Source organism: Carassius gibelio, chromosome A5, assembly GCF_023724105.1.
Source record: "Carassius gibelio isolate Cgi1373 ecotype wild population from Czech Republic chromosome A5, carGib1.2-hapl.c, whole genome shotgun sequence".
Lineage (NCBI taxonomy): Eukaryota > Metazoa > Chordata > Actinopteri > Cypriniformes > Cyprinidae > Carassius > Carassius gibelio.
In genome coordinates this window covers 17,405,261-17,429,424 of record NC_068375.1, presented here as the reverse complement: position 1 = coordinate 17,429,424, position 24,164 = coordinate 17,405,261, and the positions used below count along the sequence as shown (strand labels likewise).

The following is a 24,164-nucleotide window of genomic DNA, read 5'->3' as shown; positions in this document are numbered from 1 at the left end:
AAGAATAGCATTAGCAGCTAATGGGACAACTGTGATAAACAGGTCAGACGAACTGAACTCAATGTGATAATTTTTTTATAATAGCATCTGAACAAATGTAATGTAATTGTTTTTGTTTGATTCTCCTCAAATCTCTTGACATTTCTTCCTCTGACATTTTCATTGATGTTTTTCCCCCGACAACCATGAAGGAAAAGAAAAAAAACCTCAAATGTTAGCTGATCGATACAGCGGTCCCTCCGCTCATGTGTGTGCCCTCGGCTTTTGCTTTCGGAAGTGTACCAAAATTAAAATGTGTCAAGCAGCAAATGTTAATGGCCTACCCAGCGCCACTTAAAGACACGCCAGTCCCAAAACAGACAGGCCCTGCAGAAAATTATGCAGCATCACAGGCAAGATTAGCCAGCATGTCCTGCGCTAGCATTCAGTCACACAGCCCTCTCACAAAGGGTGTCCTTTTCAAGAAGGTTCAACTGTCCAATTACAATCTGAAGGTGCGCCACGCTATGAAAGAGACTGTCGTGAATTCAGACGACTTCCCCCGAGGTGCCAGAGCATTACTGGAGATCTGAGAGGATTGCTGGAGGATGTCAAAGACAAATGGGCAAAATTCTGGACATTTTTAACATGACAGATGGGGAGATGGGAAATGTGTGCACAGGAACTAATGGATCACCACAAACCCTGTCAGTATGTTTTATAAAGTCTAGTGTATGCAAAGTGGTCCCAGAAAGTATTTGGCACTTAAGATACACCTACAATGTTTGAAAATCACTGCATTATAAAGAAAATACCAAATCAAATATACAGAAATACACTTTCGAAGCAAAACATTTCAAAGAAAAAACGTTTGTTAGGTTTTGAATGATGAAACAATAGATATATGGTTAAAAGCATAGACTAATGTACAGTATCTGGATACTTTCTAATTGTCAAAGTGGTGTTAGTGGATCATGTTGATAGTTAATGTGATCAAATATATATCTATTGGTTATCCATGTGACCTTTGGAGGAATCGGTTGCAAAAAATGGCTCAGACAAATTACATTAACTCTTGAGAAAAGTAACTGAATTTATTTGCAGATTCAAATCTGCAAGTGATAAAAAAAAAATACCAGACTACTCTTCTCAGATTTTGTGTCACTTTCATTTTATCGAGTCATTTTTACAAATAACTCATCCCAAGGTGATTTTAATAATGTGTAAAGTTCTCCTCAGTTCATATTATGTGTCCTAGAGTGACCACAGGTGCACTTCATCACTCTGGACATGATTCACTAATGTTTCACAACCAGAAAATATCCAGATTTTTATTTATATTTAAAACCAATACAATGAAATTCAATTGTGGCCAAACCCAAATGTGTCCAAATATGTGACTGTTGGTGTGGTTGAATGCATACTGGTTCTTACCAGAAAGGCACAGATGCTCCTCTGAGGAGACTCCCACTCAAAGCAGCTGTTGATGTAGCAGCCAGCATTGATCAGGAACAAGATACAGCGCCTCACTCTGTTGAAGTTCTGCAGCAGCAGCTGAGTGACAGAACCACAGTGACATTTCACAATTAAACTGATTCACACTGACAAAAACACCAAATTTATATTTTTTTATACTACTGTATATTCTACCATTCAAACTTTTTTTTTTAAGAAATCAATACTTTAATTCAGCAAAAGTCAATGCCTTTCGGTGGTCAAAAGTGACAGCAAAGACATTTACAATGTTAGAAAGGATTTTTATTTTAAATAGATAAAAGTTGATTTCATATTCATCAAAAAGTGAAAAAACAATCACACTTTAAGTGGTTTTTCATCAAGAAATGGGTTTCAACATTGAGCATAGTAAGAAATGTTTCTTGTATATCAGCATAGAATGATTCCTGAAGGATTATGTGATGCTGACAGATAGAGTAATGGCTGCTGGCAATTCAGCTTTGCCAACGCAGCAATAAATTACATTTTAAAATGTATTAAAATAGAAAACAGTTATTTTCAGTTGTAATAGCATTTCAATGTGTGTGTGTGTGTGTGATTAAATAAAAGCTGTTTGACGAATATAGAAAATCATTTAAAAAAAAATCTTACAGACCATAAACTTTTGAACAAAAGTGTATATAATATACATTTTAAATGATTGTAATTTTAGTTATTATTCATAAGTTAATGTGGAAAATTATAGGTCTAAAACAACTACAATAATTGTGTGTGTATATATATATATATATATATATATATATATATATATATATATATATATATATATGTGTGTGTGTGTGTGTGTGTGTGTGTGTGTGTGTGTGTGTGTGTGTGTGTGTGTGTGTGTGCGTGTGAGTGTGTGTGTGTGTAAGTAGGAAATAATAAAATATTTTATTCTGTCATGTCCCTTTAATAAAAATGCTTCTGAGTGCGAGTGAACTAAAAATGGCCGCTGCTTCTTATGTTCACAGGAAGATCAAACACTCCTGCTCACATTATGGCTTTAAAATGCTACGGCTTTGATCATAGTAAATATCCACATTTACCGTGGTGAAGTGTAGGATTCGGGCCATCCCTTCAAATTAGGCCATTTCTGTTTTTCATTAGGAACTAATCAAAGCATATTTGAGGTGAAATACAATTGAAATCTACTAAAGAATAAAAAAATCTCTAAGATGTTAGACAAAATGAGCTTCAGCTGTCCAAAGGAGAGCATCAAGAATTAAAAGCAAATCTTGTGGGGATAAATTTGATATGTTGCCCTCGCTTTTCTGTTCATGTGCACGTCTTGCTGTCTCACTTGCAAACAGTTTCGGAGTTGGGGGGTAATTCACACCCAAAAGTGCAAAGTGGACACTTTTTTTAAGCATGCATTCAGTTCTGCTTTATTGCGTGACAGATAGAGAGAGTGTCTGTGTGTGTCTGTTTGTCCCAAGCAGTGTCTCAGTGACAGGTCTGATTTGGGACAACCCCTACAATTCAGCTCTTTGTCAGGGATGGGGGGGGGGCATTGAACAGGGTGACAAAAAGAAGCACAGCAGAAGAACCAGAGGTCCAAACTGAAGGATGGCCAATCTACTTATGCACCCCCAGCATTGACAGCTTGACATTTCTATTCAACACCACCAGAAGAGAAGGAAGAGACAAGGAGAAAGAGAGTGAGAGGGGGGGAAGATGAGGAGAAAGATGATGTTGGGGGTTGATTTTATTAATGTCCTCAACAAAGGTGAGATTAAAGTGCTCTTGTTACCTGTTTGGACACTCGCGGCTCCTCTTCGATGTATTTCTGCTCGATGGGAATCAAAGTTCTCAAGCCGGCTTTGACCTGCAACACAAAAACTTCATGCATAATTGAATGTAATAATCCACCATCGAGTTCAAGGAGTGATCACGATGCGTCATTAACGAGCTCATATATATCGAGACATCCCTCCATTTCATACACTCCACACCACGCGGCCATGTGGCGCTCTCTCACACTCCTGCCTAAAATGGCGGGCAGACACACACAGCGGTACACAGACACACAAATAAAAGGCTGAGGAAAGGGGAGTCTTCGGTAATTAAAAGAGAGAATGAGGACAGGGACAGACAGTCTGAACAGAGGGACAGAGGCTCAAGAGAACATGCAGAAAAAAGAAGTGCAAAACACTCTAAAAAATAGCAAGCGAGTAAAAGAGAGTGGGACTTACAATGTTATAAATCACGTCTATTTCGAGAAAGATGACCCCTTTGGTTGGCCCTGTCAGTTCCTTGCTTTTCAAGGCGTAAGCTTTGCGTTCTCCATTTTGGATCTGTGGGAGAGGGACATGACAGCCGTCTGTCTGGCAATACCCAGCTGAATACACTCTCCGTGTGACCTTTGAACCCCAGCTGCTGCATCTGACAGGGAGCCCAAAACAACTGTGGCGGCTCTGACAAGTACCTGTTCATTACGGCCCGACCACTGTCAGCCGCAAATTAACTATCCCGGGGAATCAGCCTTATCTTTTCTTTCTTCTGTTTTTGTTAGTAGCTTTTCTTCCCCCAAGTGTTTTTCTCACATCCTACTCTATGATTACTCAAATCAATAAAGGTTAGACACATGCTTTGTTGATTTCCCCATTTTTGGCAACCTTATTTTTGCTGTTTTTCTCACTTTAACGTTTTACTCTGATTACTACAGTCAATAAAAGTTAGACATATGCCAATTTTTTTGTGCATTTTTCCCATTTCAAATTGATTCATTCTTGAAAGAAAAGCCTGCAAGCTCAAAACTTACATTTAACAACGGTATAGCCACTTTGCCCAAGAAGTCGGCACTTCGGTCTCTGTCTTCATCATAGACAGTCACCTCTAAGACTGAGTGGATGTCTTTCACGTTGCTAGTTGAAGAAAAAGGGGTAGGTGAAGAAGTCATCGACTAATATTACACACTGAAAAGATCTTTCAAGTCATGAAAAAAAAAAAAAATGTGATTCATGTAAATCCTTGGTGACAATCTCCATGGTGCGGGGGTAAAAAAAAAAAGATTCTGCAATTCTCTATTTGAAATGCTATCTATAAAAAGTAGGCTAAAGAGAAGAAGTCTAATAAAAGAAAATTAGGTTATTCTTTAAGAAATTAGCGGTCCTAGGAGAGGCTAGATTACCCAGCATTCCATGGGAATTCACAAATGAATTTCCAGCCGTGAAGATTGAACGATTATGAAAAAAAAAAAAAAAACATAAATGGAGCAACCTCTTGTTATCGATCTTATATAAGAAATGATGTATGGCACATTATCAGACAGCACAATGGCTGTACTTGCAGAAGGGAGTGTAATCTCAAACAAAGAGTTCATTTTCTTCTAAAAGAAAAGTTTACTTTAGCGTCACATTTTCAACTACCAATACAAAGCTTAATGAAATAATCCTGACTACATTATCCTGTAATCCTCAGCTCTCTGATGTATATCTCTATAAATCACATAGCCCAGAAATTCGGAATTTAGAACTAAGCTTTTTCAGTACACTGGATTAAAAATACATTTTTCCCACTTTACATTCAATGGTTTACAATTACAAATTAGATCATTTTCAACATGGATAAAAATAAATCAACTGCAATTTATTCAGCAATTATCATATTCTATGCAGAGAATATTATCTCAGAATATTATCTAATTTATATCAGTATTTGATATAATTATCTCAGTAGTGTAGTAACTAGAAAATATATGATAAATTGTCAGACTGAAAATATGTGATTCTATGCAAATGCAAGCACTCTGGCACATGCATACACGCTTTTGACACTTACAACATGAAGACTTTGTTCCACTCTGGGTTGAGGTTTTTGTACACGGTGTGCGTCTGTAACCGATCGTTGCTGAGCTCCACTACACAGAAGGGGTCACTCTTGCCTGTGGGTCACACACACACACACACACACACACACACACACACACACACACACATTAACTTTATCAGTTTCATTGTATTTACGGTGGTGTAATCCACTGGGTGGTGTGCTGGGGGGAATAACTACCTGATAAAGGTGATGGGACAGCCAGCCTGAAGGGCTGGATCAAACCACACTGCTGTCTTTACCCAAACTAAAGCTTCAGCAGCAACTTATCACTGTGGAGCTGATTTGATATATTCATTTTGCCCCGTGTGGTGTATTTTCCTGTTGTTACACCGATAGAGTGGTTTGTACACAGGCAGATAAGCATTTCTGCCTTTGCACTGCCCTAGAGCACTGTAAGGACATGTCTGTCTCCGTTTTGACACACACACACACACACACACACACACACACACATAGATGGTTGTATACGGGAACGACAAATTAAATATTGCAGAACTGAATGTGGGAAATTTGTAGAAAAATGTTCAGGCAAAATATATGGGCATTCACATTGATAAATAAAAATGTCTGGAAGTGAGACTCTTTTTAATAATCCTTTTCATCAATATATTTTTAGAACTTCAATAGAATATTTTAAATCATGTACGAAATACATTATTATAAGAAGCTGACTCTAGAGATACAGTACTGTTTATATAATCTACTGCCCTACATGCTTTGAAATAGACTATTAATATACACATGTAAATAAATGTTCATAATTTAAAGGAATATTGTTCTCAACAAAAACTTAAACAACAAACTCTTCATATCAGCTTTGATCTAAACTCTTAGTCATTAAACAAATCTCTGAACAAAACAACTGGGAGCATTTTTGTTGTTTGTTGCAGAGCATAATTTTTAAAAGCTGGGGCAAAAAATAACATCCATAATGATGATTTTATAACAGGCTGCAAAGATAAAATGCACTTGAAAATAATACACTTCCCTGCATGTGAATAAAAGAAGCAAAGACATTTAAAATAAATGTCACAGTGATCAATGGAAAGCCCTTGCTGTCACCAAGGAAATCAATTTCAGGGGTTTCTTGATCAGACCGAATATAGTTTTTTATGAATATGTTTAAATGCAGTGATTACACTGGTATGTATCTGATATAATAAAATAAGTTGACTAAACTTACTGCCAAAATCTGGATTGTGAATAAAAAATTTAAAATTTTACATTTTTTGTGAATTAAAAAAGGTGTGTACAGTATATTATACAGTATACTGTATTTTTTATTGATTATTAGAAAAAATATAGCAAAAGTTACAGAAAATCGGTTAGGAGATGAAATTATAGAATCACATTTTTATTTTTTACATGAAAAGGTGTTTGCAAAAAATAATGAAAACGAAACCCTTTTCCTAATTTCAAGCATCTCATTTAAAAAGTATTCACACAAATGCTTAATTTGCCATGGTATCTAGTAATTGTGAGTATTTTCATCATTCAAAAATAATTAGCATCTGCTTATATAAACGCATATTTATAGGTGCAGGAATGTAGCACCATAACTGATATCCTTGTGGTAACACTCGGTCATCCCCTGCGACAAATTACTACATGTTCGTGAGACAGCTGTCTGAGCAAATTACACGCTTCGCACCGAATGAAACTTTGACTCCCCAGGTGTGGCCGAGCAGACGCTATCTGTGGGTTAATTCTGGGCAAATCCTCACAGACCGGCGAGATGAGTTCAACCTCATTCCAGCTGCAATTTGATGAGGCGCGCTGACGTATACAGCGGTAATTACATTATTCAGGTCTGGAAAGCATTTTAAATGAAAAGCAGGAACGGTGTTAAGCAGAAGTACCTGCATGAGAGGAGCATTTAACCGCCCATAGGATTAATATATACAAACACACTGATGGCAGCGAGGGCAGAACAGTTCCTACTTGTGTTTGAAAACTGATTGTTAACGAAATTGTCGACTGTCAGAGTTATGTCTGTATCCGAAGCGATCTCTGTGAAGTATTGAGTTGCTCTATTCAGAAGGAAAGCAGTCTCCTGTCCCTAAATACTGTTGGTTTTACACACTGTCCCCATTTATCCTGCTGGCCTGGAGTGGAGGCACTCCAGATAAAAGCCTCAATTAATTACAATGAAAAAAAAAACACTCAGTGGTACAAAAAGAGAACTAAGGTTTCCCTCTCTTTTTCTTTTTCCTCCCGGCCACATGATCTTTTATGTCCACTCTCCTTCCCTTCCACTCTTCCCGGACTCTCTCTGTCTCCAGTGAGCTCTCTGTTAGAGGAGGCACTGTTCCGTGGCCCGTAACCTTGTTGGCTGACACCTCGGTGCCAGGACCGATTGAGACGGTGAGTCCGTGAGCGACTTAGAAAAGCTTTGTGCGCCGGCGCTTTGTGGCGGGAGAGGAGTGTGAAATCAGAGCTCATGAGGAGGCCACGGTTTCCCAGGGAACGCCAGGCCGAGCTACGAGGTCAACCTAGTGGTCCGGACCCCCGGAGAGGAGCCAGTAAAGGACCGGTTGCAGAACTGTGCAGCGAGCGGGAAGGGGGAAGGGGGTGGTTTGCCATTGAGCATGTCTTAATTAAAGGCGTCGATTAGGCGATTAGAGAGACGGTGAACGCAAAGCGCTTAGCGGAGAGGAACCTCACAAGACGATCCACCTTAAAAGTGACGGTACTAATGACCTCTACGTCTCTGCCTCTAATTCTCTCTGTCTCTCATGCTCTCCCTCTGTTTTTTCGCTCTTTGTCACTCCTGTTTATTTCTCCTGCCTCACACCTTGTCTGCAACCGATTGTGCAGCCTTGATTAATATTCTTGTGCTGCAATTCTCAGCTTCATTTCCCACACAAGTGGTCAAATCAAACTCAAACCAACCTTTCCTGCAAAATTTCTAAAGCTAAACAAATATTTTTCAGTGTTCAATATTTTTAGTAGTCACAAGCTCACGACTATGATGCTATCTGTTTGTCTGACCAACGGTGGATGATTTGGAGTGTTTAAGAACTACCTTTATTTTTGCAATTCAGTTTGATGTCATTAAAGGTGAAAAAAACTTACACTCTTCATCTTTAAAGAAATCATTTACCTAAAAATAAATGTTTTGTCATCAGTTAATTACCATGTCTTTCCAAACTGAAATTACTTTTTCTAGTGTCTAATACAAATAGAAATACTTTCTTTTTTTCTATAAATTGAATATATTGCAGACATTTGAAAGGTTGTTTTCTAGATACTGTAACTCTCATGGGTTTGTAGTGACATGAGGGATCATACATTATTTTATTTTGGGGTGAACTACACTACCATTCAAAAGTTTGGGATTAGATTTTTTTTTTTTTTTAAGAAGTCTCTTATGCTCAACAAGGCTGCATGTACTTGATTCAAAATACAGTATAAATAACATAAAATATAATCACTGTTGTGATGCTCAGTAAACATTTATTATTATCATTGTTATTATTGTTGTTGAACAGTTGCACTACTTATTTCTGTGGAAACCATTTTTTTCAGGATTCTTTCATGAATAGAAAGATCAAAAGAGCAGAATTTATTTGAAATAGAAATCTTTTGTAACATTAAAACTTTTGATCAGTTTATATGCAAGATTGCCTTAAAATTAAAAAAATTATAATAATAATAAAAAAACTGTCCCCAAACTTTTGATTAGTAGTGTATTAATTAAAGCTATGTTAAAAGTCACACGGAAATATCTCATTTAAACATAACACACAAAAACTGAGGAACTGATGATTCAGTTGCAATAAGGTCACAGTTTCAAGAAGAATGGGCCAAAAGACAAGCAAAAAAAAACAACAACAACATTAAGATGGTGTAGTATTAATAAAAAATGACCCAAAGTGAGTGTGTTTGTTATTGTCTTGCTCCGATTCAGAATAAGAATCAGCTCACTGCACCGTCTCCAATCTTTTTCTTTTTCCAACTTGATAATTCATAGAGCCAGAAACTAGGCCTGCCCACTGCAGACCTAATTAAAAGTAAGAATTAATGGAAACCAGAGCAGTCGCACAAAAAAAAAAAAAAAAAAAAAAAAAACACGTTTAAGATACACAGTGATCTCAGAAGCCAACAATGCAAAATTATCAGCCTCCTGCTGACCATTCCAAGGAAAATAATAGTCTTTATCGGTAACTGCGGAAAACAGGGTGAGAAATATGTCAGGATCACTGTATGTGTGTGCGGGAGGGTTTTTCTTACCTGTAACATCAGCTGCCATCAGCCCCTCTGCCCGGATCACCTTCACCTGCACCATGCCCACATCTTTAACATTGTGAAAGGATCTGAGCAGACTCTGTTGAGGTCAAAGAAGCATTTGAACACTTAATTCACTTACAAATGTATCATTTCCACTGCATACAATAACAATATAATAATGAAAGCGATGAAACAAAGGATGCTACATGTTTTCTCAGAGCTAACCTCACTTAAAAGAACGTTTTGCTTGTATATGTGCTATATTTGGTATATATTATTATATATATATTATTATTCAATTAAAGAAGTACAGTAAATGACACTTTGTACTATGTAAAAAATAATGCTATTCCATTATATAAAGACATTTTGAAGTGTTAAATACATTTTTAAAAGTGAACACTTTTTACAGAAAAAGGTTAAAAACATTCTGTATATACGTTGTGAACTTTGTAAGCTTTAGAAATGCATTACTTACGGAACTATTCACTGAAACTATAACCAGCAATAGATGTGCAATATAGGAATATTGCTTTGTTTTAGACCAGTCATAGTTTAAACTTCATAAACACATTTAAGCAGCCTAAATAAATACTCACAAATGATCTAGAAAAAATACAGATGCTTATAAAAAGTAAAAAAAAATGCACTTTCACATGAATGAGAAGAGGACAATAAATAAATCAAGGTAAATGAAAATGAATAAAACAGTGCTGATGCGTGATGTGTGTCTATACTCACATCCATGTTCCTCCAAAAAATAATTTCTTTGAGTTTCATATAACTATATGAGCAATTAGACAAAACAGAAAACAGAAAATACTAGCATAGACGCGACTCATTTCTAAAACCGTAAATCTTCATGAGGTGGATATACTGCTCAAAGACAAGTGCATCAGCGAAGACACTTAAGCATGATTTATGAGCGAGTCAATTACGCTCATACCGATAAAAGCCTCTCATTGAGAGACCATAATACTCCATTACAGTTCCTTTGTGTGTCTTTTGTAGCATTAAAGGGGCTGACATTTAGCCATGAAACAAACTAGGCATCACACGCTAACTGTGTGGTCACAGCATGAGCTATCTCTCTCTCTCTCTCCCCCTTCCCCTCGTTTTCTCCGCATTTAATAGTGTGTACTGTTTGTCAAACAAAAAGAATAGCTAAAACACACCTATAGTAATTAAATACATACAAATGAATTTCCTTTACAAGACAGCAAACAGAATTCTATTCAGAATTTTTCTTCTGAGAAATAAGAAGAATCCAAATATTGATAAAATCTCTTCTGGAGTTTCAAAAGAGATCTTAACAATGTTTCAGATTTTGTCAGTATACAAAAAAATAAAACAATTAATAAGATTGTATTTAATAGCTCTGATATTTAACATTTTATAGCTCTCTTATGCTGACAAATATCTTAATTGTTTAAGTAATTTAAATGAAACTGAGCTTAGATGTCTCCCGAGCTATAAAAGAGAAACTGCTGAGAAATAAAACTTCCCATGCATGCGTGTCTAACAAATGCACAGAAGTGGAAAGTTGTCCGTTAAATAAAATAAAATGCACCTGTACATCTCTGCCCTCTATATGAACCACAGTCAAAGTCAAAGAAACTCTTGTGACATTTCCAGACGGACACTTTCAAATGCGAGTGAATGGAGCTGGAGTGACAGAGATGACACAATCTCACTGGTGTGCCGTCAAAAGCACTGGAGACTTCACTTTAATTCACTTTTTGGCAGTAAGCCCTACACATACCCAGAGGAATAATTATAATTTGAATTTCTCAAGTCGGGGCCAGCCTGCAGACTTAATTCATTATACACTCGGACTGGCTTTGCCTGTTATGAACGATATTATTGTTGAAAATCCTCTGATAGCAAACGAGTGGAGATGGGGGGGGGGGTCAAGTGATGATTGAGGGGGACATTTTTTCTTCACATACATCCAATCCATGATTTCTCAGTAGATATCAAGGGCTTGCTATTTGTGATTATTACAGCCTTGAAGAAAAGTGGCGGATATTTTTTTGGGGAGGGAGCTGGTGCATTTCCATAGCAGAGGTATTTCAGATTTGCAAAGGGTGCTGGCTTTTCAGACCCCCTCAAAAGACATGCAAGGAGATTGAAAAGCTCAGGAGATGAGGCCTCTTTATTTTTTTAATGAAAGGCTGAAGAATATATTCCCCCATTCCCTGCATTGGGGCCAGCAAGACAAGGCCAACTCATATGGTACGCCGAGGAGGAGAGCGATTTAGACCCATTACAGGAAAGAGGTAGTGCATAAACACTTGCGCGCACACACACACACACACACTCAGAGCCCCTTCTAACCCCAACCAGACAGTAGGGACCGAAAAGCGAGAGAAGGGGAGGGGTGAGATGGCAGGACTGTGTCTTGAGTGACAGCTTGTCACCGTGACGTCTTATTCCATCTCTGTTGTGGAGAAAATGAATGTCACCGCGCGGAGCCTTATGACTCGCTGCCATCTCGCAGGCACTCACCTTTTATCAATGCTCTAAATAACATTTCAAGCCCACCGTCTCCAGCTGGACAATCCGGTCAGGGGACATTAAATCGGATGACTGTGAAATGTCATAATAAAAATGGAATGCTAACAGCTTCCACCCCCTTTTCCCTGCCTCAATCTTTTGCTGCTCCCTGACTCTTTTCCTCTTACTTCCCTTTCTTACACACACACATTGCTGTACTTGTTCACATTTTGATTTGGAAGCGAGTGACAGGGCCAGAGAGGAACTGTGGGCCTCCACTTCAGCAGAGGTCACCCTGGCCCTGATGCTCATTAACGTCCATTACACACGAGTCACCCGCACTCACCCGGCTACTATTAAAATGCATAATTTCGCTCTGCTTCCAACAACAGCTCTGAACCGGAGATACAGTCCTCATCTCTGGGAATATTGATAAAATAACTGCTTAAAGACTGAGATCAATGGGCTCCAAAAAATATGCAATCGTATTTGAGCCACATCTTTTTCATAAAAAAGCTCTAAAATGAAACACAAAGGCTCATATTATACATTTATTTATTAATTCACATTTATTAATATGTCTTATGACTAAATGTAATAATGCTAATAATTATTTTTATTACAGATTGGTTCAAACTGTCCCATATTCAACCAATACAAACACAAAGTGAAAGTAAAGTCTGCCATGAGTGCATGAATACAAACACAAAATAACACATTTGCATGAGAAAACTCTGTGAAAAAGCACTCTCTGAAAAAAAACCACAAGTACTTTGACATAAAACAAATCAAAAACAAGGATGAAACAGTGATATATCTGATAAAGCACTGCATTTATGTCTTCGTGTCACTAGGTGATGTCCCGGTAAAGTCAATTCTGGCGCAGTTTACAGCCAACGGATCGATCATTAATGTTATGTATATTATGTATATTGATGATATGTATATTAAGTAAATAAATATAAAATTATATAGTTCATAAAGATAGTTTGCACTTTTTTCTGTTGCACTCTGAATATTTTGTGAATCATTTGCACTGTTTTAGAACTGTATTGTTGAAGACAATTTGTTCAATTTTTTTTTACTATATGCTGCATAGTTTGTGTTTATTGTTCATACTCGGATTGAAAATATATTTCTCAGACAAAAATTGTTTGCATTGTTATTAAATAACACTCTTTCCATTTTCTTTACTCATTAAAACGTTTTTGGACATATCTCTATTGTTAGTTAACAAAATAGGAAAAATTAAGTGTTTCACTTAAAAGCGTTGATAACAATATTGTAATAAATGTCTATAACTTGCTTGGGGAATGGTATATGTAAACAACATTTTATTTGGAAGTGTAAAACACCCAGACACAACTTTCTAAAGAAAAATATCCAAACTTTAGGAGTTTCTGTTTGATTACACAGTAAAAAACACCCAAATGTTGCTTAGATTTTTCTTAAAATTTAGTAATTTCATTATTTCTTAGAGAAAACGAAAGGAAAATTGAGACTTTAAATTAGTTAAACTTAAAATGTAAGTTTTCCTGTTTATAATGATATGTGGCACTTGATGCTGACTGCTTGAATAGGTCTGAAAAACAAAGTACAGGTGTGTCAGGTGCCTCAAAAATGTTCTTTAAGGGGTCTTTAAGGGTTAATCACTTACCCCCATGTCGTTCCAAACCTGTAAAAGCTTTGTTTGTGTACAGTCGCAAGCCCCCCGGTTTTCATACAAAATTTTTGAATTGTGTTCCGAAGACGAACAAAGCTTTTATGAGTTTGGAACGACATGGGGGTAAGTGATTAATGACACAATTTTCATTTTTGGGTGAAGTATCCCTTTAATGATGTGTCTGAGGCTGGTGCAATGCTGCATTAAAAGACTTAATTGTGTTCTGTGCAACCCCCATCCCCGGCAAGTGAGGACATCTACAGTTTAAATTGGGAGCATCTGCAGTTTTACAGCATCTCTATACCTCCGCCGCCATGCCTCTCCCCCCAACCTCCTGCTCTTTATTTGTTTGGAGGACGTCGGCAGCCTCCTGGCACTTTAACACCGAGCGTTGATAACTAGTTATGGCCGTTTGGCGCCACAATTCAGTTATTCTCAGACAGCTGAACATACGGTGACAGATATGAGGAAAACGTTGGAAGCGCACACTCTCGCCATGACCCTGTCTAACTTGAATATGGGTGGACTACTACCTTGCCCGAGCTAATCTATTTAAGGCGTATTGTGCGGCGCTAACACCGGCATTTTCTGTTATCTGCCATGCTTGATAAGGTACATCTTTATTAAATTCACTTCTGTGAACGGGTGTCAAGAAGGGAACCGGGAATATGCTAATAGTAGGGACAAATTAATGTCCTTTTTTATCCACTGCCCACCCCCACCCACCCATTTTTTTTTATAGCATATCAGTCCCTATCGGAGGCTAGGGTGCTAATGAATGCCTAGATGCAGAGTACAAGGTGGGGGAGTGGGGAGGGGAACAAGGGAGCAGAACATTTATCCTTTACCATTAGAAAAAAAAAAGACTGGTGTTGTGCAAGGTGAAATAGCTTTTCTTTTCATTTTGCACACCAGCCCCTCCCATCTCAGCGACCAGTACCCCATCTTTCCCCACTTTCCTGTCAGGAGACGCATATTTCTCCTCCCAATTCTGGTCCAACAGCTCCTCCTAGTGGACGTGGGGGTGACAAGATGGCACTGAAGAGCAGAACGCGCGTAACCCGTTATACGCACGGTTATGTAGGTCACCCGTCCGCCGTTTTGGCCTGTGGAGTGTTTTCCATCAGTACTTAACCGAAGATCAAACACATCTCCCAGCATGATTTCCCACTTCAATTAGAGCAAAGTATTGCGCACAAACCTGTTTTGCCAAGAACCAGGTTAGCGAAACGTGCTGGGCCTGCGAAAGCAAACCTAAACAACGTTAGGCCTCTTAAAACAGGCAGGATTCAAGAGCTTCTTCAGTCATTTTACCCCTGAGAGCAGCTGTATCGAGTGTGAACAAAAAGTGGCCCTTTTGTTTCAGCCCTGTCCCTTTCTATTGGCATGCAAAAAGGTGGCAGAGAGCCGCAAATAGCAGCGAACGAAGGGTTAACAGGCTAAAGACAAAGCAAGAGGCTGAGAGCATTGTGCTAGAGTGAGGACTGGAGGGCCTCGGGGCCATGATGGGCCAAGGGCCTCCGCACAGGGACACTGGGTTCCTTTCAGCCTGGGCCTTTCAAGAGCACACCCTTGCCTGAAAAGAGCCTGTCACAGCCCCCCACTACTGCTCTCCTTCACAGCTCTCTATCCCAATCAGCTCCTCTCTCCCTTTCCTCAGAGAGCGGGGAGGCCCGATCCTTCTCTCTACAGGCCTGAACCAATCTCTGGCCCCCAGAGGTTGAGCGCTTTTCAAAAGGAGGTCATATTGCTGAAGTTCTGCCAGGTCTGAGAACCTGGCGCCAACCGAGACGCAATTCAGCCCCGTCTATGCATATGAGGCACATATAAACTGAGAGAGAACACTTCAATACGCTACTTCATCAGAGCACTACATTTGATGATATACTAACTCAAAGTTTAGGCTGAGAGATGTGACTCTACACAGACATTTAACTCAAAGATTGTTCAAATTTACCAAAAACATCTACACTTAGAATAAGATGGAACATTTCTAACCCCAGATCATATTCATGAAGATCTTCCTCAACAAATCAGTTTCTAAAGACACATTCTAAGAAGTTTGTTCCTGATTACGATTCTTGAACATTCTAAAGAAATGAAAGTAAAGGACAGCCCCCATTTGATATCTTTGATATCTTAAGAACACAAAAATAACAACATTCTTGTGAAATGTTTTTGGAAATACTAAATAATGAATATTGCCAGGTGGAGACTGAACAACCAGGGAGTTTCCATTGACTGTTTTATACTGAGCTTTGGATATGTCCAATATTGGATATTTCTATCCCTAACTCTCACATACTTTTATGCATTTTTACATTTTCATTAAGATGCTATTTAGCATGTTTGTCAAGTCAGATTTCTTATTGGCTGTATGCACACTCAAGCTGTTTTGAATATAAAGGCATTGTCCTTACGTATCTGTGGAGAATCTCCTTCCTCTCGTGGGGGTCGTCCAATACGTTGCCAGACAGGTCAGCGATGGAGACAGCAGCAGAGGCTGTGAGCGTGACCAGCAGCACCAGTGTCCCCTCACCCTCCTCCAGAGGCAGGTCCAGTCTGTGTGTGCACTCCTTTGAGAGAAGAGAGAGGTCCACCTGGCACCTGACACACACGCACACACACAACAACATCATCAACATCATTACACAAACACATGCGTCTTTGACACACATCTCTTATTTGAACTTAAGCTTCAACTGATCCTGAATGGAGTAACTAATGTGAACATCAGAGCTGGAGCGAGCTGGACAGCTCATGGTCCGAGGAGGACACGAGTTGATGAGCGTTTAATGGAGAGAAATAGCCAGTTATAAGAATGCCAGCCGACTGATCCTGACATGCCACCTCTATGAACAGGAGGACTGGTGTAGGGGACGGACAGGAAACTAAGAAAACTTTGCTGCCTCATTCCCACATCGCCCAGCCATTAACTCTGCTCTCAATCACTCCTCCTGGGGTTTGTTCAAAGGCTGCAATTCTCAAACTCTTTCCCTCATTCTCCCTCTCTCACTCACAAACAGGAACTGACTATGAGAGGACAGTTTGAAGCATGAATGAGTTTAGCTGCAACATACCATACAGCAAACCTGTTATTTAATAGTATTATATATCAGCTGCAGCATTTTGCAGTCAAACATTTTTCTTTTTTATGATATAGTGACAGGTAAATTGTATTTCATCACTGTGCAGTCTCTTTCCACTTATATAATAAAAATACACATAAATTGTGTCTATTTATTTATTGGTTTGGAAAGGAGCTTTGCATTGAGGTCTTGATCATGGTTTATTTTGCATTAATTATTGGCTTTGAAACATAGCCACAATACAATTGTAAAATTAAAACTCAAAAACACTTAACAAAAGAGTTTGGTTTTTATTAATGCATCAATTTCCATACCATTTCATCTCTAGGAGTGATTTGTATTATCCAAAACATCAAAGGACCCCCATGCAGACTAATGTTGTTAATTTGTTTTTATTAAATTATATGAAATTTTAATTAAGATTCAAGAACTGAATATTAACTAAGTTCTATAATGAATTAATGTGACTTTTCCACTTGACTGAAACTTAATTACAAATTAAATTACAATTAAAAAGTTTTTTAAACTTATTTTTAATTCACAAATGGTAATTTCTCTCATGAAAATATTTTAGAGATTGATATTACAAATAAAATGTATAGAATATATATATATATATATATATATATATATATATATATATATATATATATATATATATACAGTGTGCGATTTGTGAAAAAAGTAGAGGGGGGGTACACCACTAGTGTAGTAGCACTTATCACTTTGAGGGGGGATACATTTATATTTAGAATGAAATCTCAATTTTTTTTTATTCCCTCATATATCCAGGTTTTCATAGACCATGGGAGTTGTAAAGGGAACAAACTAAAATAAGATATATGATGTCAGTTTACATCTTGATTTTAAAGCTTGTTTTCTCTTATTTGAAATAATTTCGAAACCCTTGTGAAGTCTGCTGAGAACCAATGTTCTTTAAGAAACAAGTAGGCATTGTGACACCTAAAACAGGTCAAACTCTCATGTTGCCAAAAAGCAATGAGCCATAATTAATCACATCAGACCATGAGAGTGTGAGAATAACAAAACTCCATATACATACACAATAAAAGTCAAGTGCGTGACCAACCTGCCCATGAAGTCATCTTTCTTCCCTGCATCTTTGTCCCAGAGGGTGACGTCAATGAAACCGCCTTGTTCATCATACAGGTGGAAGTCAAACTGCTCTCTCCACTGAGGGTTTAGTGTTTTTGGTATTGTCTGCAGAGAAGAAGAACACCTGAGCAGAATTTGCCTTCCATGAAATAAAAATTCCCAAATGAACAAGTAACTTGAATACAGCTCATACCTTACTTTTGTACTTTTGATGTCCCATTCTGAATTTGACATAAGGGTCACTTAAGCCATTGGCGTCCATAGGCTGGAGGTCATGGGCCTCGATGAGACTAATGCTAACAATGCCTCTCCACAGCTGAGCCTTCCTGTGAACGTCCGATAACCTCAGACTCTGATGCTGCAATGTGACAAAAACACACACCCATACACACACTCACGTCAGGCTACACACAATCCAATGTGAAGAGAAAAAGTCAGTGAAATTAAAGCTGAACGGCAGACAATGTGTTTGTGGTCAAACATAGTGAAGCAACACGGAAGACACATATTTTGGGGATGTGATATGTGAAGACAACATACACGGAGAGAATTGCATGGCACGGCAAAGACAGAGACAAACACAGACAGCAGTGTGTCAACGGTATCTTTCCACCAGTAAAGCATGAATATACACTAATTTGATCAGTTTTGTGTTTGCAAGATTTTTAAACGTTTCTGAAAGACATTATTTAAAAACAAATAAAGTAAAATGAACAGTATCATTACTCCAGTGTCAAAGGATCTCTCAGAAATCATTCTAATACGCTTGCCACTCAAGAAACAATTCTTATTATCAATGTAAAAAACATTTATGCTGATTAGCGTTTTTGTGGAAACTTGATATTTTTTTTTTAGGATTCTTTGATAAATAGAAAGTAAGAAAGAAATGCATTTATTTCAAATATAAATTTTTTAAAACATCTTTACTGTCAATTTAATTCATCCTAGCAGAATGAAATCTAACTTACCCTAAACTTTTGAATGGCAATGAATAAAATAAACAGCAAATATTCTAAGATCCAGTCTACATTATCTAATAGTGTGAAACTCCTGAAAAAATTAAGATAAAAGTCAAAAACCAAAGAATTGCAAAATAGTTAATGAAACTATTGCTGTTGCAAGAATAAATGTGGTACAACAAATACTAAAATTATATGAATTTTATGATCACTCATTTATGCATTACAAGTAATGAGAGATCTTATAATAAGTAATAGATCTACCTATTAAGTTTTTTTTTTTTTTTTTTCGGTTGAAGATAATTATAAACTGTCAGTTTTTGATCACCCAAGGACTCCAAAGCTTACTCCAACTTGCCAAACAAACTATTTTAATTAACAGATTTCTCTGTGGTTAATTTGGAATCCTTACTAATGTGTTTCTTTAAAAAAAAAATCATTTTATTAAACCTGTTGTGAAAAAAACACACAGCTTTGAAGTTAAAAGCAGGCAGCTAATGACATTCTCTCCAGATATTAGTGTGATACTCTGACTGTACAGAACCACTGTAAACTTTAACATGAGCATTAAGGACTCTAATGTGATCTTTGCCCATGATGCCGACCAAAAACAAGCAGCTCGTTTTGTTTAAATGTTGACTAACTGTGACTAAATAGCCTGCATTTCCTCAGTGACATGATGATTAAAACAGAAGATAGTATAAAACCATGAAGTAGATTCAAAAAGAAGAACTGGATGCATGTACTGTATAATTTTGGCTAACAGCTGCGATAGCATTAGTTTTGTTCTTACATGCACTTCAGGGTAAAGTTTTTTTATATTCATCATATAACATAGCAGAAGTCTTAATTGAAGACATGTATCAATTACAAATCCCACTTGATTTGTATCTACAGAGCTCTTCGTTTACAGTATTTTGGAAATGACAGATACACAGGGAGTATAAATAGAAGAAACACCCAAGTGTGCACTGCTATGGAAGCATATGGGTAGCATTATTCAATTTGGGATGTAATATGCAAAATGACAATGTAATATGTAAAATGGCAATGCTTTTCTGTATTTACATTTACATTTTCCAATACATTTGTGCAACGTTTGGTGCAAAATGAAAATGAAAATTAAATTACATAATTTTAATTTGCCATTTCCTACACCAGTTTTAATATGTAAAATGAATATTAATTTTAACGCTTTATAAGTTGCAAAATGAAAATGAAAATGTATTACAGAAATGATTAGATATGTCTAACATGTTCAAGCAAAAACTGTGGCAAAATGATCATTTAAATGCTATTTTTCTTAAATGCATTAACACTCACAGTCAAGACACTTACGATTGCATTTTCATTCAATGACCCGCAATGAATGTAGCAAAATTCAAAGTGCACATTGAAAATGCATTCCGAGCCGATCACATCTCCGCCCCCTCCCGCCCTGTCAATCACTGCTTGAACAAGGCGGGGCTTACAGAAGGTCAGAGACTCAAATCTCAAGAAGAGGATTCAAGTGAGAGAACATGGACAAGACAGTTGGTCCGTGCATGTTTTGATGATTTCGGTTTATGGCTTCAATATTTCATTCGCACTTGTGGGCGGAGCTGAAACGCTGCTTTCATCTGATTGGTCGAATCACTCCGCCTTCAGCTCTGTCTTTTTATTCTCAGTCTGTCTTTTTATTCTCAGTCAGAATAAGAGTCAATGCGAGTGAAGCACTGTAATGTCTGAAACCACCGCTCACTGTTAATTAGCATAATATTTGAATCAGATGTAGCTGGGCACATAATTTGTGCTGTCGAGACCTGCAAATTATTTCTAGGTTGTAGTATTGTATGAATATTGTCCCACTGATAAATACAGTGCAAATAGTTCTCTCTCTTTGGATAAAAGTGAAGTGGAAATAAAAATCAATAACAGACTGAACAGTTCCATATCTGTAACATTTACCACTCTCATCTTTTAAGTCATAAGGCACTAGGTATGTGTGTGTGTGACATTAATAAATAATTGTAAAAATGAATATAGTTAAATTTCTAAATAAAAATAGTAAAATTAGCTCTATGCTGCTCAGTGCTCATGCTGCTCAGTGCTCCTGTAGCCTACCCCAGAGCGCCCTCACGCGGCTGTAGGCGGTAATGTTTTCTCTTGGTCCTGAATAAATGCGACTTATAGTCCAGTGCGACTTATATATGTTTTTTTCCTCGTCATGACGTATTTTTGGACTGATGCAACTTATACCGAAAAATACAGTTAACATTATTATTATTTATTATGAGAGTAATTGACACAGACTAGAACTTAAATGTTTCACCCAATTCAGCTCAGATTTCAGACTCGTCTGACTCGTGTTGCTTGTATAACTGGCCAGACTTACCTTCCCAAAAAATCCTATTTAATTTTATTTCATAAATTTAACTATATTTATTTCCACTTCACTGTTATCCAAGGAGACAGAGAACTATTTGCACTGTATTTATCAGTGGGACAATATTCGTACAATAATTTAACAGGGTCTCTGGCAGGTCTCAGCAGCACAAATTATGTGCCCAGCTACATCTGATTCAAATATTATGCTAATTAACAGTGAGCGGTGGTTTCAGACATTACAGTAGTACATTAATCCAGTCCCGGACCAACATGCCACTGTCATACAAAACAATCCATTCACAACAAAAGGAAGGAAGAAAACCTATAATAGAAGAAGAAAACCTATAATAGAAATTCAACTTAAAGATTAACAGTGAGGTTAATGTTGCACTACACTATTAGACCACCTGCTCTTTTGAGAATTCTTTGAAATATTACTAATCAAATATTTAAGTGTTGCTTTAGTATTACTCATATACTTTATATCATTATTTAATAATGGTTTGAATTTTTATATTTTCAGTTTCCTTTTAATGTAATATTTTGTTTTGTTTTCCTCATTTCATTGTTATATATATATATATATATATATATATATATATATATATATATATATATATATTACTTTATTGTTTTAATTTATTTTTATTTAAGTTTTAGTTTTAGTCCAGTTTTATTTTATTTACATGTAGTAATTTAACTTAAACTTAAACTTTTTAACTTACATTTACTTTAGTTAGCAAGTTTTAGTTAGCAAACTTCAATTAAAAAAATATGTTTAATGGTTTTTGTTTTACTTAATGATAATAAAGCTAATATTTAATAAAAATGTAATACAAAAATATACAATTCAGAAATACTGTCACTTGGATGGATGGATGGATAAAACATTAAAATAAACAGCAACAAATAATAATAATAAAAAAAACAAGTTAATGTGCACATACTCTCCACCAAAAATCTAAAATACCAAGAAATAAAATAAAATAAAATGATCATGCTTCAAATGAGGCATTAAATCGGGCACAATTTGCATCATTTTCATGGTAAGAAAAGAAGTTTGCATACACATAGCTTTACATATGCAAAATTACCAGGTTATAAAAGTGGTTTCTCTGATTACATCCTGTTTGTCTATAAAGCATTAAAGATGTGAAATCTCCTCTGCAGTACACTGCAGCACATGCACCGTGCAGTCGATGCAATAAAAAGATGACAAAAACAAAGTATGCTTTATTTTCTCAGTCAGTTTCTGCAATACACAAAGGAAACTCTGATGGCCCTGAATTTGTATCTGGAACTTATTTTTATAGCTAATTTCAGCCTTTAAGGCAGGACAAATTGGGGCCCTGCACTTTCTTATCGGTACACTAGATGGCAGCGTTTCTTACCATGTATATTGCAGCACATAGAAAATAAAGTCAGCAAAAGCCGATTTTACAACTGAAACAAAAAAGTGAAAGTAAAAAATATATAGAAATAAAAAGGAAAAGGCCTGGGGATCACGGCCCCCTTCAGTCTGAGCAGAGTACTGGAGAAAGCGAGGTTCATTACAGGTGGGACATGCTGTTATTACCTTACTGGATCGTTTCCAGCTCCTTCTCATAAGCATGGTCTGTGAATGAGACAGAGCGTTATAAAGCCACCCCTTGTCCTCTCTAACAGGGTGTCAGAGGTGAACCTGACATCCTGTCTGAATACAGTTCACAAGAGTCAAGGGGTCAAAAGACAACAGCCCGGGGAAGCTATGGTTGGGGAGAAGCCATTAAAAGCTAATAAAACCACTAAATCGCACAAAAACAAAGAAAATCTTGTCATTCAAAGCTTTGTTAGTTCACCAACACAAGGATACACACACATACAAAAAACTATAGAGGTGTTATAAGTCACTGCATCTTAGAGTAATTGTTGTTTAAGGGAAAAAAATGTTATTCCTTTATTAATCAAAGAACATAAAAAAAGTTGTATATATTACGAATAGTATACTAACATAATACTTGACTATTTCTGCTGTATATTGTAGCATGTTTAACATGTGCAATGTGCTTCAACTTGACATTCCATTTCTGGGGTAGCAAAGAAATCCCCTTTTTAAATATATTTTCACTATTTGCTGTCAAAATATATATTATTACATACATGTTAATAAAAGAAGAGATTTTATTTTTTACACAAAATTAGATTTGGAAACACAATATCCATATTTATTGTTGATAAAATCTAGCATCAATTTACTAAACATGCAACATTGAGTCATGTGACTGACAACAAAGGAGCATATGCCTGAAACATTTAGCACTGCATTTTGATCCTGCTTCACAAATTTAATTTCTAAAGAAAGCAGTATGCAACTATTCTCATTTTTCCTCTCATTGAAATTCTGCCTTTCCAACGCTGAGTTTATTCTCTAGAGTCTGGACAATCGATTTCCCTCAGATGAAATAAAACTCCTTTCCAGGTCAGACACTGGCTCATCCAGACCAGAGAACACATTTGTAGTCTTCTGTACTGCAGTAAGATAACATAATACATGAAACCCTACACTACTGTTCAAACGTTTGGGTTGGAAAGACTGAAAATAAAAAAGAAGTCTCTTACGCTCACAAAAGCTGATCAAAACCACAATAAATACAGTACTATTGTCAAATATTATTAGAATTTAATGTGTGCTTGCTGAAATTCCTTTTCTTTTTTTTAACAAACAAGCCTTTACAATTTGTACAAATTTAAAACATTTCCTATTTTTAGAAAAAGCGGTTAGATAGAGAGCTTACACAACACTTGATCAATACATGCCCAAAACTTTACTATGATGGACTGTAGAGCAAAAGCACATAACAATTATATTTGCTAAAGAAATATACATTTCATCAAGTTTTTATAAATTTTTATGTCTTTTCCAGAATTGGAAGCCACATTTGAACAAATTCCCTAATA

At 36.8% G+C, this 24,164-nt stretch overlaps 1 protein-coding gene across 6 annotated transcripts in view; it reads right to left on the bottom strand.

The window, feature by feature from the left end:
- The window catches only part of LOC127998920 (multiple C2 and transmembrane domain-containing protein 1), a 128,278-nt gene that overhangs the window by 44,424 nt on the left and 59,690 nt on the right, over nucleotides 1–24,164 (bottom strand). For 4 of the 6 annotated variants that reach the window (XM_052592146.1, XM_052592148.1, XM_052592150.1 and 1 more), the window contains exons 6-15: nucleotides 22,804–22,842; nucleotides 18,095–18,259; nucleotides 17,876–18,006; nucleotides 16,117–16,303; nucleotides 9,541–9,634; nucleotides 5,257–5,359; nucleotides 4,238–4,340; nucleotides 3,669–3,770; nucleotides 3,227–3,301; nucleotides 1,414–1,533 (exon numbers count right to left, since the gene is read on the bottom strand). In XM_052592146.1, coding sequence (XP_052448106.1) covers nucleotides 1,414–1,533; nucleotides 3,227–3,301; nucleotides 3,669–3,770; nucleotides 4,238–4,340; nucleotides 5,257–5,359; nucleotides 9,541–9,634; nucleotides 16,117–16,303; nucleotides 17,876–18,006; nucleotides 18,095–18,259; nucleotides 22,804–22,842 — 1,119 coding nt within the window. The remainder of the gene's footprint in view (nucleotides 1–1,413; nucleotides 1,534–3,226; nucleotides 3,302–3,668; nucleotides 3,771–4,237; nucleotides 4,341–5,256; nucleotides 5,360–9,540; nucleotides 9,635–16,116; nucleotides 16,304–17,875; nucleotides 18,007–18,094; nucleotides 18,260–22,803; nucleotides 22,843–24,164) is intronic. The other 2 variants (XM_052592147.1, XM_052592149.1) reach the window with 1 other exon arrangement.